The 15,581-nt window shown below is 34.8% G+C and overlaps 1 protein-coding gene across 1 annotated transcript; it reads left to right on the top strand.

Moving 5' to 3' along the window:
- The first annotated feature begins 6,228 nt into the window (after positions 1 to 6,228).
- LOC18444329 (uncharacterized) lies at positions 6,229 to 15,291 on the top strand. Its single transcript, XM_006854504.4, has 2 exons — positions 6,229 to 8,754; positions 14,805 to 15,291. The coding sequence occupies exon 1, from the start codon at positions 6,493 to 6,495 to the stop codon at positions 8,701 to 8,703; it is 2,211 nt and encodes a 736-aa protein (XP_006854566.1). The 5' UTR covers positions 6,229 to 6,492; the 3' UTR covers positions 8,704 to 8,754; positions 14,805 to 15,291.
- Positions 15,292 to 15,581: the final 290 nt, after the last annotated feature.

Here is a 15,581-nt window from a genome sequence, read left to right on the forward strand (position 1 = left end):
AATTTTAAGGTACTCACTTTTTTTAAACCATATTAAAGGAATGTAGATTTCAAAATTTGTTCTAAATCAGAGTGTTCTTGTATTAAAAAACCATGCAATCTGATCATCTTAATTTAAAGATGTATGGATATGATGAAAAAAAAAAAATTTCGAGTCCTAAAAATAGTATCTTGTAACAAATTATTTAGACCGTCTATTTTCAGTATTTTCTAGTATTTATATATTTGGTCGATTAGTTTTATTTTTGGATTTTTAAATTCTATAACTTGGAATAATAATAGGTTTTCACATCGTCGTCAGGTTCTTTGTTTTTTTTTGGTAATTTAGTAGGGAAGATAGGCCCCTACCTGTTTTTTAAGTAGATTGGTAGTTCAATAGGGAAGATAGGTAAGTAGATTAAGAGTTAGCTTTTTAAAGGTATTAATGGAGTGATGTTAGCTGTGGGAATGAAAACCACAATGTGGTTTTCACATCGTCCTCAAGTTCTTTGTTTTTTTTTGGTAATTCAGTAGGGAGACGATGGAATATTCTATTCGTTGTGCCTTCCGTTGTCTGATTCTTATCTCCTCCCATTTTAAAAGAGAAAAAATCAACCACCTTAGCTACTAAAACTAGAAAGGTTATATTTATAATTTCTTTACTAAACGTTTGTGTAAGGTTGAGGCCCTGATCAATCAAATTAGGTGCATCCTTAAATAGTTCTAAAATATATTGTTTTGGCATCAGAAATCTTTTTGATGTCGTGAAATTTTATTTTCATCTCTAATTGTAAAATTTAAAGATTAAAAAATAGTGTAAATTGAGTATATATATGAATACTTGAAAATCTTTGAATATTGATGGTTTAGATAATACGTCATAAGATGCACTGTTTCTATATTTTGAAATCTATTTTTTCTCATGTCCATACATCTTGAGGTCAAGATGATCGAATTGAGGTTTTTTTAGTATCGAACCAAGTTCTTCCGTTAAATTTTTGTGGTGCGCCTTAATTTGATTGTTTAGGACCTCACCCTTATATATACTTTTTCCTTTATTTAAAATCCGTTATTTTCTATCTTTTATCTTGATTTTCAAATTCTATTCGTTCCATTTTTTTATAAAAGATTTCACTGACATTCATTTGGTACCTTTGAAGAATAAATTGGCTTTTTTTTGGACAAATAGAAGAATAAATTGGCCTAGTCAACATTTTACATTCTTTGAATTTCGCCAAAATATCCACCTTGTATTTTGAGCTTTAGCGTATAGGCATTAGATCTCGAAGTGATTTCATTAACTAATAAATTTGTTTACACTATATTTAGTCTTTAAGTGTGTGAGGACTAAAAAAAAAAAAATTAGAATCTCGTAATTGGTCTAGAAGGATTTATCTAGAAGGAAAAATTTCAGTGAGGGCGGGTTTGTTTGCCTGAAATATTTTTATCCAAAAGAAACCTTTTCAATTTGGTAAAAGTTCTCCATTTCACGTGCAATAACTTTTTTTTTTTGAAAGATATTTTTCAACAAAGTTTCCATTTCTTTGTTAAAACATGAAAAGTTTAAGTTCCGATATAGAAACTTAATCTTTCGTAATGTTTTTGTCACTATCCACTATAAACTATTTACAACATAATATATTATATAATATTTTATTTATATATTAATAGTATGTTTGATATATAAATTATATTCCACTAATATGTAATATGAATAAATAAATAATAATTTATAGAAATACTATAATACTTTTTATTATATTATATTATATAATATTAGAAAAAACATGCATAATATAAATACATAATATTAGTATTATTAGTATGACATAATATAATATAAATATATTATATTATATATAATATTTATAGTATTATATTATATGTAATATATATTTATTATATTAAATCTATACAATATGTTATATTATATATTATACTATGTTATATATTTATATTTATATTATTAATATATATTTGTTATCAAACATAGTACTCAGAACTTTTTTAAACTTTTCAGATCAAAACACTCAACTTTTAGAAAAAATAAAAAAGTTTTTCTTTCAGAAAGATATCTTTCAGCCAAACGAACATGCATTTTCTTATTCAAACGTTTTCTATAAATTGGCGAAAATTTTAATACCTGCATCATTTATCAAACCAAACTAACCCCATCCTTTGGAAATGGATTGGGGTCGTGGTGGTAGCATTCCTACCGTTGACACCTCTAATTAAAACCTTCAAAATGTAACTCTCTAATCTATTGACAAAACGGGTAACCCCTCTAATTAATACCTTCAAAATGTAGCTCTCTAATCTATTGAAAAAACATCCAAAATGTAACTCAATCTATTGAAAAAATGGGTAAGGGCCCATCTTCCACACTGAATTACATAAAAAGAAAAGAAAAGAAAAAGCTAACCCCCCATCCCATCCAATGAGGTTTAATTATTAATTATCCGAAATTGACACCGCACCCAACTATACGGAGCAAGAAAATTCCAAAAACCTCGCTTAGAAATAGTGCATCTTGCACACCTTCAAAATGTAACTCTCTAATCTATTGAAAAATCGGGTAACACCTCTAATTAACACCATCAAAACGTAGCTATCTCATCTATTGAAAAAATGTTCAAAATGTAACTCAATCTATTGAAAAAACGGGTAAGGGCCTATCTTCCCCACTGAATTACCAAAAAAAAAAGAAACAAAAAAAAGAAACAAAAAACTAACCCTCCCATCCCATCCTATGAGGTTCGAATATTAATTATCCAAAATTCGCACCACACGCAACTGTACGGAGCAAGTAAAGCCCAAAACCCTCGCCTAGAAATAGTGCATCTTGCAACACATTATCTAGACCATCTATTTTCAAGATTATCATATGTTCATAGATCTACTTGATTTTAACCATTTTTGGAGTTTAAAATGTTATAAATAGATATGAAAATAGTTTTTCAAATAATCCTAAGAATTTCTTAGTGTTATGATAAAATTTGGAGGTGTGCCTTAATTGGATTATTTAAGGTTGCAACCTTATAGAAACCATACCCTTAATAAATACAAAAAAAAGTTTATATAAGGTTGACACCTTAAATTATAGAATTATGATGTATCTCAAAAATTCATCTAAAAAAGCTATTTTGACATTGGCAAACCATCTAATTAATCATCTCAACATCGAAATATATAGATATGGAAAAAAAATGAGATTTCAAGTCCAAAAAATGGTACATCTTGCTGCATATTATTTGGACGGTCTATTATCAAGATTTTCATGCATTTATAAATCTACTTGATTTAAACTATTTATGGAGTATAAATTTTATAATTAGAGATGAAAATAAATTTCCAGGCAATCCTAAAAAATTTTGATACCAAAATTGTACCTTATGACAAAGTTTGGAGGTGCTTTTTATTTTGATTGTTTAAGTTACAACCTTATGCAAACCTGACCCAATAACTAAATGGTGTAGTTGGCATACAGATGCATCTGTAGCTGTAGAGGTAAGGTGCACCTTCAAAATTTATCATGGTGTATGATTTTGATGTAAAATGTTCTTAAGATTATCTCAAAATCTATTTTTTATATCTAATTATAAAATTTTAAATTTTAAAAATGGTTAAAATCAAGTAGATCTATAAACATATGAAAATCTTGAAAATGGACGGTGTAAATAATATGTTGTAAAATGCATTATTTCGGAGACTTAAAATCTTTTTATTTTTCATTGTCATACATCTCGATGTTGAGATGATCAATCAAAGGGTTTTTTAACATTAAAAATTACCTTTTCCAATGGATTTTTGACGTGCATCCGTAGTTCTACATTATTAGGTTGCACACTTATATAAACTTTTTCCATAAATAAAATAGTTACAAGTATCTACATTCTATTTTTTATATGAGAAACTATACTATACTCTTGTGGGAGCATAGTGTAAGTCTACTCCCTCTCTCCCAAGACCTAGGGTGATTTTCTCAATCTATATTTTGGGAACCACTTATTAGATGATTATTATTATTTTTCTAAAAAAATCTTTCCAAGCACTTAGATCCCAACATCTAAAAAGCTGGGTTTCTCCTAAGGCACCATTTTTTTTAAGTACATGGAGGGTGAAATAAGGAAATTATTTTTTATTGAGGTTATTTTATAGGTCGAAGAGGTCATCTCCCCAAAATTTGGATCCTAAATTGATCTTTTTGGGGGTTTTCCCTGATGGAATAAATAGATAGTCTTGCCGCTCAAAAATACAATATTTTTGGGTGAAAATATCAAAAGGATGGCTCGCCAAAGTAGAGTTTAATATTTAAATTGCTAAAATATTTCCTCCTCCCTAGGGAGGATACTATCCATCTCAACCTTTGGGATGTAATCTTTACAGCCCGAATAATCTCGCAAAAAAAAAATAAAGGGTGCGATTTGCATAGAGCCTAGGTAGTAAACAATCAAATTAGAACATTTCAAATAGTATCAAGAAATGTGGTTTCAATATTGAAAATCTTTGTGATAGCCTTAAAATATATTTTTATCTTTAGTTATAAAGTTTAAAGCTTAAAAAATAGTTATAAAGTTTAAAGCTTAAAAAATAGTGTAAATATGTGAAAACTTGAAAATCTAAAAAATCGAGCTTCCAAATATGCTTTACAAAATATACTATTTCCAAAACTTGAAATCCCTTTTTTTTCTTATGTCCGTGTATTTTGATGTCGCGATGATCAATTTGAGGATACATGAGCATCAAAACAACATTTTCTAGTAAAATTTTTGACGTGGGCTCTAATTTGATTGTTTAGAGCATCGGCTCTATATAAACTTTTCCCAATAAATAAAATCCATAATTAAAAAAACTTATGCATCAAGATTGAATAGAGACCGTCTAGTTTTTAAAAGGTTAGATCTAAGTGTTCATAAACCTTAAATTCTAAATTTTTATTTTAAAAATAATCATCTAGTAATTATTATTTATTTTCTAAAAATTTTAAAAAGAAAATTCTCCTAAAAAGTAGTTTTTAATCGAGGGAGGAGATGTACAGTAAGCTCCCTGTAGAGAATATTGTATCCTCTCATTCAAATTAAATCGTGTCCTTCATTTTTACAACACATATAATTATACGACACGAGAAAATCTCGCCTCAAAAGTAATACGTGTGCAGTCCCAATTGGCTGCTTAGCTCCCTTGTCTTATCTGGGTGACCCTTTTCTATTGAGTCAGCTAATAAATAAATACAAGCCTCACTCGTTTTTCATATCTTGGACACGTGATTGGTGAGTCGGCCGACTCACACTATTTTTTATCGGTCTCTCTACAAAATATATTTCTTACGTAAAATTTTAGATTTCTATAATCTTAACACTATTTTTTGATCGGTCTCTCTACAAAATATATTTTTTATGTAAAATTTTAGAATTCTATAATCTTAACATGACAATGATCTAAGTTTGAAAATTTTCTCTTTTTAAAAATATAAATGTTATTTTTTAAATTCCTTGCTCCACCCATCCATTTAAACTTTTAGTGGATATAACATTTTTGACATCCAAGATGGACGTTAGATAGACAAAGGTCCGCAAGGTATCACATGAGACAACTACATTGTCTCCCTTAAAAAGAAAAAATTTATATAATTGAGAGGCTCTAAACAATTAAATTAAGATGTACCTAAAAAATTTCACTCGAAACGGCTATTTTGATGCTAAAAAATCCGATACATTATCACTAAGAAAAACAATTCTTTAAATTGATAATCTCGACTTCAAGATTCATAAACAAGAGAAAAAAAATCGATTTTTAAGGTTTGAAAATAGTGTATCTTATAATGCAATTTTAGACAGTCAATTTTTAAGTTTTTAAAGATTTGCTCAATCTTCACCATTTTAGAAGCTCTATAAATTTTAAGGCTATTACAAAGATTTTAGTATCGAAACGGCACCATTCTAAGGCGCGCCCTACTTTGATTGTTTAGAGCCTCGGCCTTATACAAATGGCACCCTTCCGTTCTTAAATTGAGGAATAAAAATAAACAAAACTCCATCACAATTCGCTTTCAATGTTGTAATTCTTCTCATTCAAGATTACATTTTATATCATATCAATCCATAAAAATCAGGCTCATGGTGCCCTAGCTTTTTGTTTTTCCGAACCCTGAAAGTGAGATTTTTCCTCCTTTTTAAGGAAATTGTTGGACTTTTACACCGCAATTATGTGGGAAAATTAGGGTTCCAAAATTAGGGTTTCGGTTAAATGGATGAAGTGGCAGGTGACATGGTAACCTGTATATTAGGAAACGACTTTGCACCGAATTCTGTCTGAGCTGGTGCTTTTCTGCTTGTTTTTCTGTGAAAATTTAGGGTTTTTTCGCGTGTTGATTAAGGAACCAGGGGCTGGAATGATGGCTTAGTAAGTTGAGAGCTTAGATCGTTGTTTCAGTTATTTTTGCCACAAATTTTGTTGGGTTTTGTTGTAAATCGCTGTGAAATTAGGGTTCCGGTTAAATTAGGGTTTCTATGAAATGGTGGAGAAAGGAGAGATCGAAGAAGCGAGCAGATTACTGAATGCTGCTGGTTCTTCTTCGCTTCCTCCTCGAAAGAGGTTGCTTGCTGGTCTGAAACAAAATGGATGGGTTGATTTGGACCATTTGGTTGAGGAGTCTCGTTCTTCCACATCCTCTGCGAAATCAATGGAAATTGGAAACCCTAATGCTAGCAAGGAGCTTCCCAGGATTTCTGAGTGCCATTCCTGCAGTTATTTGGTTAGCGGAAAGGGAAAAGACAAGCTTCATACTCTGGCCAGTGAGTGGAGAGTGGTTTTGCTCTGCAAAAATTGCCTAAATGCGGTGAATTCGGGTACAAACTGTTCCTACTGTTTTAGTGCTTTGGAGAATTCTGGTTGCGTGTTAAACTGTAGAAAATGCGATCATAGGGTTCATCAGGGATGTGCCTCTAAGCACAGGGGCTCTCTGTTACAGTGCAGTAGTGGTTCATTTTTATGTGTCGATTGTTGGGTTCCTAAATCTCGACTGAATTTTGGTTGTGGCAGTAATAAGTCTGATAGTTTTGGTACTCAAGATTCTAAGAGTTTGTTGCGTTTTGGGGAAACGAAGGTTTTTGGGGATTGTGATTCGAAAGCTGAGAAGTCTGTTTCTTCAGCTTCATTTCCAGAAACTAATTCGGGTTCAGTTGATAAAACCATGGTTTCAGTAGCTATTAAGCCATTAGATAAAGAAAATCCATGTATTGATGGGGAGTCGGAACTGAATAAATACCAGGATGCTGAGAAACATGTTTCAGATTCAGTTTCTGAGAAAGCTTCGAGATTTTCTTTTAATGGGAACTGTTGTCGATCCCTCGAGGAGATTGTAAAGGAGGCAAACTCTGCTGCTGCAAGGGCAATGACAATTGCAGCTTCAGCAAAGGAGAATGCGTTGAGGAAAGCCATGGTAGCTAGAAACGCTGCCTCTGCAGCTAGAAATGCCCTTAATTTTTTGGCAATTCTTGAACAAGAAGAGAATGAGGCCAAGGAATCATTACAGAGTAATGCTTCCTTGATGGGTGATGATGGTAACAGTAATATTGCTGATAGGGCAGAGAAAAGCAATGGGATTCATCTAAAAGCGGGGTCTTTACCAGAATCCCATGAAGTTGCTGATGAAGAATTAGCTCTTCGATTGCATCGTGCAATGAATAGCTCTCCAAGGATATCTCGAAGAAGAGGTGCTCCTAATGGAATACAATTGAAAGAGTGTAAGCTCTCGAACTCTACTAAGTGTGAGTTTAATTGTATGGTTACTACAAAGAAACAAAATTGTTCAAATGGATTTGGGAATGAGGAGTTTAGGAGGAATGAGAGAAGATTTAGAAGAGATTCAGAAGTCATTGGACAAAGTACTTCAATATTGAAGACTGAATCAGGAAGTCAGAGTGTATGCGGAAATCTTCATCTTTGTACTGAGGATAAAATAGATGGAACTTTAGATCACCCTGATGCTGAACCTTCAGTTGGTAATGGTGCTTTGGAACTTGCCAACTCTATAGGTATGGCAGTTGAAGAGTTCAAGAAGAGGAGGGATGATGAAGCCATTAATGGTGTATCATTTCATGAAGATGAGGAGAAAAAGGAAGGCACAATGCAAGGAGCTTTCCGGAGTTGCAGAGCTGATGGGAAAGTAGACATGAAGCAAAATGGTGGTATGAACATGGAGAATTCTTTGAAAAATGGTCTTCTCATAGTTGATGGAGACAATTCTGGAGTCAAAGATATGAAACCTGAAACCCCAGTTAAAGAGGAACAAGCAAGTTGTTCCAATAAGGCTATGAATTCTAGTGGAGAAGACAGCAGTCTGGACACGGGTTTTGAATCTAGTCAAAAATGGAAGGGGGGTGAGAATGGGGGCTCAAGTTCAAATGTTTCAAAAGTGAAACCTTTTGGTTATCGGGCCAAACTGTCAAAGTTTAACTGTGCACAGAGTCAGGCTCGAGAGGGGGATCCTTTGAAACCTCAGAAGAAAAGGTCTATTTTACCTCATCCAGATTCAAAGAGGCCCATCAAAAGGCATTCCAGCATGAAAGTGATCCTTGATAGGAAAACAAAGTCTCTTGCTGAGGATTTTCCTCTTGAAAGTAAGGCTTTGACTAATGCACTACCACTCTTGCAGAGGAACTGTGCGAAGGCTCCAAAGAAACTTTCTGATTCCTCTCATGGATCACCTTCGGTGCAATCATGAGCTTCTCCTACTGCATACAGTTCATCAAGGAGCTATATATCAAGTATGCAGGTACTATAAACATCATATTCTAATTATCGAATGTTTTTGTTGTTGGATTTTTCTTGCGGCGTAGTTCCTATTTTTCTAGTTTTGCCACTTTCTATTATTTATAAACATCTTCTTGGTCTGTATTTGTGCTATATCTTTTTGAAGTTTTCTGTACTTGATAGATGGAAAAGGTTCTAAATTGTCTTTCCTTAATGCTCCTTGGACAATGCTTCAGTTGTATCTTTTTTTCTGTTTTTTTTTTTTTTCAATTAAAAAAACTAGCTTAGAGCTTTCTGCAAAGATGCTATTTTAGGCTATTTTTAATAATAATGTTGCAAGTGAATCAATCATGTGGTAGCATTGTAATTTCCGTTCTTAGGTACTGTCAAGCCCATTATGGGTTAGTGATATAGGATAGTTCTTTGCTTCTTTCCCTTTTCTTTAGATTTAATGTGTTCAACTATAGTGTTTCAGCTTGATTTCCACTAGAGATCTATGTTGTGGTATCTCATTGTAATCGTTCAAGGAGTTGAATGTACTATTCGTAGATAAACTGCATTGCTCTAGGTTTGACTGCCATATATTGCTCTATTTGATAAATTAATCTAAAACTTAATTACTAAATCCTCTTATTGGGGCTCCACGTCCTTCTTCAACTCATATTTCCGGCCACCTCCTTTGTACAAATTGCGACCACCATCTCCCTCATACCACCCCTTTTGCAGGGTGGAGCCATTCTTCCACTATTTCATAGTTCATCGTGGTTGAATCCTGCTCTGATAAATGGAGCAGTTAGTATTTGAAATTATTCATTTGTGCTTCTCTAGTACTTGCTTCTGTTGATTTTCAATGGCAGCATTACAGAACCATCTACCCTTCTCCAATTCCTACTTCTGTTGATAGGTTTTAGCTTAATTGGGTGACTAGATTTTGGAAGTATGCATAGAAATACATTCTCAGATGGCATGATGATCTTGGTAGGTAAATTCCTTATATCTGCATAATTTCCTTCATTCTGTGTGGAAATTCTTTACATGCCCCTGCAATTGGCTGTAAAATTAACTGGGGTTTTTCTTCAATATTGGAAGAGCTGTCCAGCAATATGAATTCTGCTTCTTCTTCTTTGCTTTCTCCTTAAAAGAGACTAATGTTGTTTGAATGAACGCAACTTTTTAAATAGTAGTTAAAGTGTTGCATGTAGCAATTGCACTACACTAAATCCTGTGGACAAAATCAGGAAATCTATCCCTACATCAAAAGAGGCTGCTCAGCATTGCAAAATGGCCAAACAGCTGAAGAGGAGCAAAAATTGTAGGTGGCTCCACACTTCAGGCTGGGTTGAGCACTAGAGATGTGTTGCGACCCCTTGTTTGGCCAAGCCATCCACAATATTATTTGTCTCTTGCCAAGTATGATGAAATGTGACATTTTAGGTAAGCACTTATTGAATATATCTCATAAAATTTTTCATCCAGTCTCCATGGGCAGCTAGAGAAACTATTGGCCCAGTTGATGGTGTTTCTTGGATCCCTTTTGACAACTAACGAGGTGCCTCAGCTCCTTTGAACAACTTGAGACCTTGAAGAAGACCTAGATGAAGTGGCAATGCCTATGGGCCTTAAGAAGGAAAAGATTAAAGATCCCTGACTATCATTAAAGACATCTCCCACACCTGCGCTACCTGAATTGCCAAGTGAGCAATTATCAAAGTTTAATTTGATGTTGCCCAGCTCCGGTGGTCGCCAGCATGAGGATCTACTGTTCATTGACCTAGCAGGTTTGGTTATAGTTTCCCACTTTATTAAGAATTTCGAGATTGTGTAGGTTTTGAAGCCTTTAAGCTATCTTTCCCAGCCAATCACTTCTGTTTTAATGTTCTCCTTAACATTTAGAATGGTTCTTTTCTTACCTTCAAATGTCCTCCTATTATGCTCTAGCCATGCATTCCATAACAAAACAGGGTTTGAGGCCCTCCAAAGAGTTAGCCTCACCTTTAGTAGTGCGGGCAAGAAATAGGCCTGAAAAGGTTGAATAGGGCTTGGGTCTCTATGGAAGTACCACCTGAGCTAACGGTCGTGATCTCCATTCTCACTAACACTTCAGAAAAATAGGCGTGAAATAGTTGTTTGCTGGTTTGTGGCACTACCCATTCTATTCCAATCATTTGTAAAAATCGACTCCTAATATGCCCTACATCAGTAAAATGGAGGAGAGGTGATCCATCATTTCCCCGCTATCGTTGCAAAGGATAGATCAATTGGCATGGAGAATTCACATGTTTGTAACTTGTCCACATAGGAATTTTTTTTTTTTCATGGCCAAGCATCCAAATAATTGGATCTTACAAGAGGCTTTAGTTGCTCTGAAAGAAAGGCTGGGTTAATCTTCCTAGACTATGTTTCTTATGGTTGTGCTGGAAAGTTATTTGATGAGGAACTGCCGAGAGTTTCAAAGCGCGATACCCATAGTTATCTAATGAGTGAGAGGGGAAGCAATAGCCCAAACTTTGAGCGAAGAGTGGTGGGTCATTCTGTTATGCAAAAAATGACCTACCTTTGGCAAATTCTTGTATATAATATGAATATTTATTCTGAAAAAGATCATACTCTGACTTGAAATACTTAATCTGAAACAATCGATTTTGGCTGGATAGTGCATGCTTCTTAAATCTAATGGAAATCCTCGTCTCTTAACTCTGCCACATTAAGTTTCATATGTTCTTACTCATCCTTTGCATTAGAACGTGAAAACTCTTCTCCAGATTCGGATGTCCAAAAGTTATTTTATGTTTAGACAACGAGGTAGCACAGGCTTGCATGAAACCATGCAATGTGTAATTCATTTCACTTCCATGTTTGATGATTACTTGGACTTCTCAAAGCTCTTGAGATCTGAGACTAGGTGATCCTCCAAATACTTTCTCATTCAAAGTTGTAGTGAATCCCTTGGTTGGTTTGGTGGTATCTTTCTTGAAGGGAACAACGAATGGCCTGAGTTGGCAAGTTGTGCTTGGCATCATTGTGCAGCCCATTTCATCTCTAGTATATGTAGTAGATCAGCATATTTGGCAAGGTTCCAGTCTCCAGAACCACACATAAATAGTTTTTCTTGTGAGCTTTGAACAGGTTTTTTGTTTCAAAGTGTGAATAAAATCATGTTTCTATGGCATTTGGAACTGAGATTTGAGGGAATCAGAACCTTGGTTTGTTTTGAATATTCTTTTAGGCTATACTCTTATGTGATGTTTCTCATTTAAGCATTAACACCTACCTCGAAGGGTAGCTATCTCTTACTTGATTACCTTGAATAAGTTCCCCCATCTAATTGTCCAATTTAATCCATGTCTCTTGTTTAGCTGATGGCTCCAGTGGAGGATTAGTAGTAACCCAACCCAACTGGTTAAAACAAAGGACGGTATATTTTTTTGGGGGATTGGTGGGGGTGTAAAGGAGGGAGAGAGAGAGAGAGAGAGAGAGAGAGAGATCACCTGTTTAGAAAGAGGAGCGAGATGAGTTGTAAGCATCATCTTTTAAGAGAGAGCTGTGAGTTGAGAGAGAGAGAGAGATCGAGCAGTGAGCTTGGTGAGAGGGCAGTGAGAGTGATGGCCCTTGTCCTTCAAGCGGGAGCTTGGTGAGAGAGCGTAGGGAAGGGTTCCAATCTTTTAAATGGAACTCAAGGGAGCATGCGTTCCATTGGAAAATTTCTAGTGGGTCTAATAGTGGGATGAGTTACCCACTAAGCCTGTAATCGATTTTTCATCCTTGGGGGTGAAAAATAGATTTCACCATTTTGAGGGTATCTTTTGGTAACCTGTCTCATTCTTTGGCCTACACATTGCATACCCAAACAGCAGAAATGGGACATTTCCTCGTAATTCATTTTATTGCAATGGATTTCAAGGCGAGTCTTGACTGCTGCTGGGGTACTTGCAAGTGTTTGATGGCATTTATCAGAGATGATGGACATGGGCCTTGCTATGCCTTGTCCCTTGGGATTGAAAACGCAGTAATGTCAAATGCCTGTGTACTTCTCCATGGCTAGATTGTTTCTATTGATCTTTTCTCCATCATATTCATCATAAACTAGCAGATTTGAACATCGTTGGACTGCATGTCTTAAGTAGGTCTCTAACTGCGCTTAGAGGTTGATGCTCATCTTCTTGAAGGTTTGGGATAGCTTTGCTGTCTATGCATTTGGTTCATTGTTCAGCGGCCATAACAACTGGGAATGGTGCAAGGGAGGATTTATTTACTGATTCTGCAGCTTCATGATTGGTCTTTATGGTGTGGGATATTTTTCTGGATTATGGTCTGTTTCATGGCCTTTAGAAATGCTCCAGTTTTACTATTTTTTCTTGTTATTCACTCTGCCCGTAAATTAATTGTGGAATTTGGTTTTTTATTGTCTATTACCCTTATAGTTTATTTTACTATGGCGAATGTGTATGCTTTTTTGTTCAATACTAGCGCCATGTTTTTTATTTTTTATTTCGAAATTGATCTTAGTACAAGTGGACGAAGTGGAGATGTGCAATCGAAGTTTGATGTGATTGCTGCATACCAATGAAACTGAAGGGGAAGTTCTATAGGACTGTTATAAGACCAGTCCTACTCTATAGGACCGAATTTTGGTTGGTCAAAAAACAACATATCCATAGGACCAATGTAGCTGAGATGAGGATGTTGAGATGGATGCGTGGCAAGACAAGAAAAGGTAGTATTCAGAATAAATATATCTAAGGGAACTTAGGGCCAAGGGAACTTAGGGGTGGCTCCAATAAGCGATAAGATGAGATAAAGTGGACTTAAGTGGGTTGGCCATGTGCAACTTAGGTCTAATAGAGTACCAATTAGGAAGGGCGACTTGGTTTAGGTAGAAGACTCTAAAAAGGCAAAAAAAAGGCCCAAAAAGACATGGATGAAAGTAGTAAGAAGAGATATGGTGACTTATGGTTTGACTGAGGGTATGACCTTTGACAGAGCAGAACGGCAAAACATGATTTGTGTGACCAACTCCAAATAGTTGGGATAATGCTTAGATGATGATGATGATCCTAATACCATGTTAAACACTGCTATCCAAGGACCTTTTTTTTTGGGTAGGTCAAAGTGGGATTTAATCTAGGAGGTAGTGTTGTAGTTGTCAGACTTGTAACCAATTATGTCAGTGCCCAATTCCCACAAGTACCCAAGAGCTGAGTATTTTATGTAAGGGTGCGGTTGTATAGAGCCCGGGCTCTAAACAATCAAATTTCAGCCCACTTTGAAATAGTATCGAGAAATGTGGTTTCAATGCTGGAAATCTTTGATTAGCCTTAAAATATATTTTCATCTTTAATTATAAAATTTAAAGCTTTAAAAATCGTGTAGATCGAGCAGATCTATGAAAACTTGAATAACTTAAAATTGACAGTAAAAAAATGCATTACAATATGCACTATTTCCAAAACTGGAAATCCATTTTTATCTCAAGTCCATGCATCTTGATGTCGAGATGATCAATTTGAACATATTTGGGCATTAAAACAACCTCTTCTAGTGAAATGTTTGAGGTAGGCTCTAATTTGATTGTTCAGAGCCTAGGCTCTATATAAACTTTTCCCTTTATGTAATCAATCGTGGTGCCAATGCTCACCCAAGAAAAAGACAACTTGGTGCCTTCAGGGAAGCTTGTAATCACTTGTAAACGTTTGACATAAATTCTAACCATAGATCATTCTTGTCCTCTGTGATCTATCTCCTAGTGATGGTCTCTCCACGATTTTTCATAGGATATTTTTGGCTTCAACCTTTCTACCTAAGCTCTAGAAATCCCATTTTTCTTATCATTTTAAGAATGGGTTCCATGCGCTCATAGAAAACGCTTGCAACTTGTTTTTTATAAGTATAATGTTCATCAATTTACAGTTAGCAAGTTCCAAAAAAAATTTGTTTCATCAATTTAATTTGTTTTATGAGTGTTGCATTCACATTGCCTAAACAAAAAAGAGAAATGGAAGTCCTTTTCTTCTATTGTCTCTTTGGGCTTGGATGGATATCTGATTATTCAGTTACTATTTCTGTTTTCAACAGTGGAGTTGAGTGCAATTTTCACTATCTAATCTCGAGGACTGATTGGATATTGCGAGACTGTGAGGAGGCTCTCACTTTTGAGGCATCTTTCTTGCCAAACTAAGACTGCTGGTACATCTGTTCTGTATATATTCTTTTCTTGAGTTTTTTTTTTAGTTTTTTTTGTTTTGTAAGCCTTTGAAATAAATGGGCCCAGCAGAATATTAGAGCAGATGATACCTTGCATGATTTGATGATCTTTTGGAGGGATTATAAGATTTTGTTTTTCCCCCCTTGATGTGATGTTTGGTCTTTGGGCTTTCTGTTAAATTTCTGATGAAGAGCCATCCCATGGCATCTGAGGATCTTATGTTGTATGTACATAATTTTCATTTCTGTTGAAAATCTGTGCAATTAGGTCTTTCGATTTTTTTTTTCTGATGGAAATAGTAAGAGTTTTGAACATTCAAGTTCTTAATGCATTTGTTGGGAGTTTGATATGTATAAATGATTGGAAGTCTTCCAGTTATTGGATTTTTTTTTTTTGTAGAAATGAGCGTTGCATGTTCTTTCCTCATTTAGTAGATTAAAATGCTAAAATAAGTTGTGTGTAGATATTCCCAATGACCCCTAATACAAAGAAAACTTAGTTGAACGATCCTCCATTAAAACAAAGAAATTGAAGCTAAATTGGTTGAAGTTGAACCATGCTCAGAGTCTCCTCGTGGTTTTGAGACTGAAAAGGTAAGCATTTCAGTTTCTGCGGAAGATCCCGGGGAACGTTTGGAGTAAGCATTT

The sequence above is a fragment of the Amborella trichopoda genome, chromosome 11, assembly GCF_054954075.1.
Source record: "Amborella trichopoda isolate Santa Cruz 75 chromosome 11, AtrichopodaSantaCruz75HAP2 v2.0, whole genome shotgun sequence".
NCBI classification, from domain to species: Eukaryota; Viridiplantae; Streptophyta; class Magnoliopsida; order Amborellales; family Amborellaceae; genus Amborella; species Amborella trichopoda.

Excerpts from the sequence above, each read along its gene's own strand:
- LOC18444329 (XM_006854504.4), top strand. The coding sequence starts at position 6,493 with ATGGTGGAGAAAGGAGAGATCGAAGAAGCGAGCAGATTACTGAATGCT.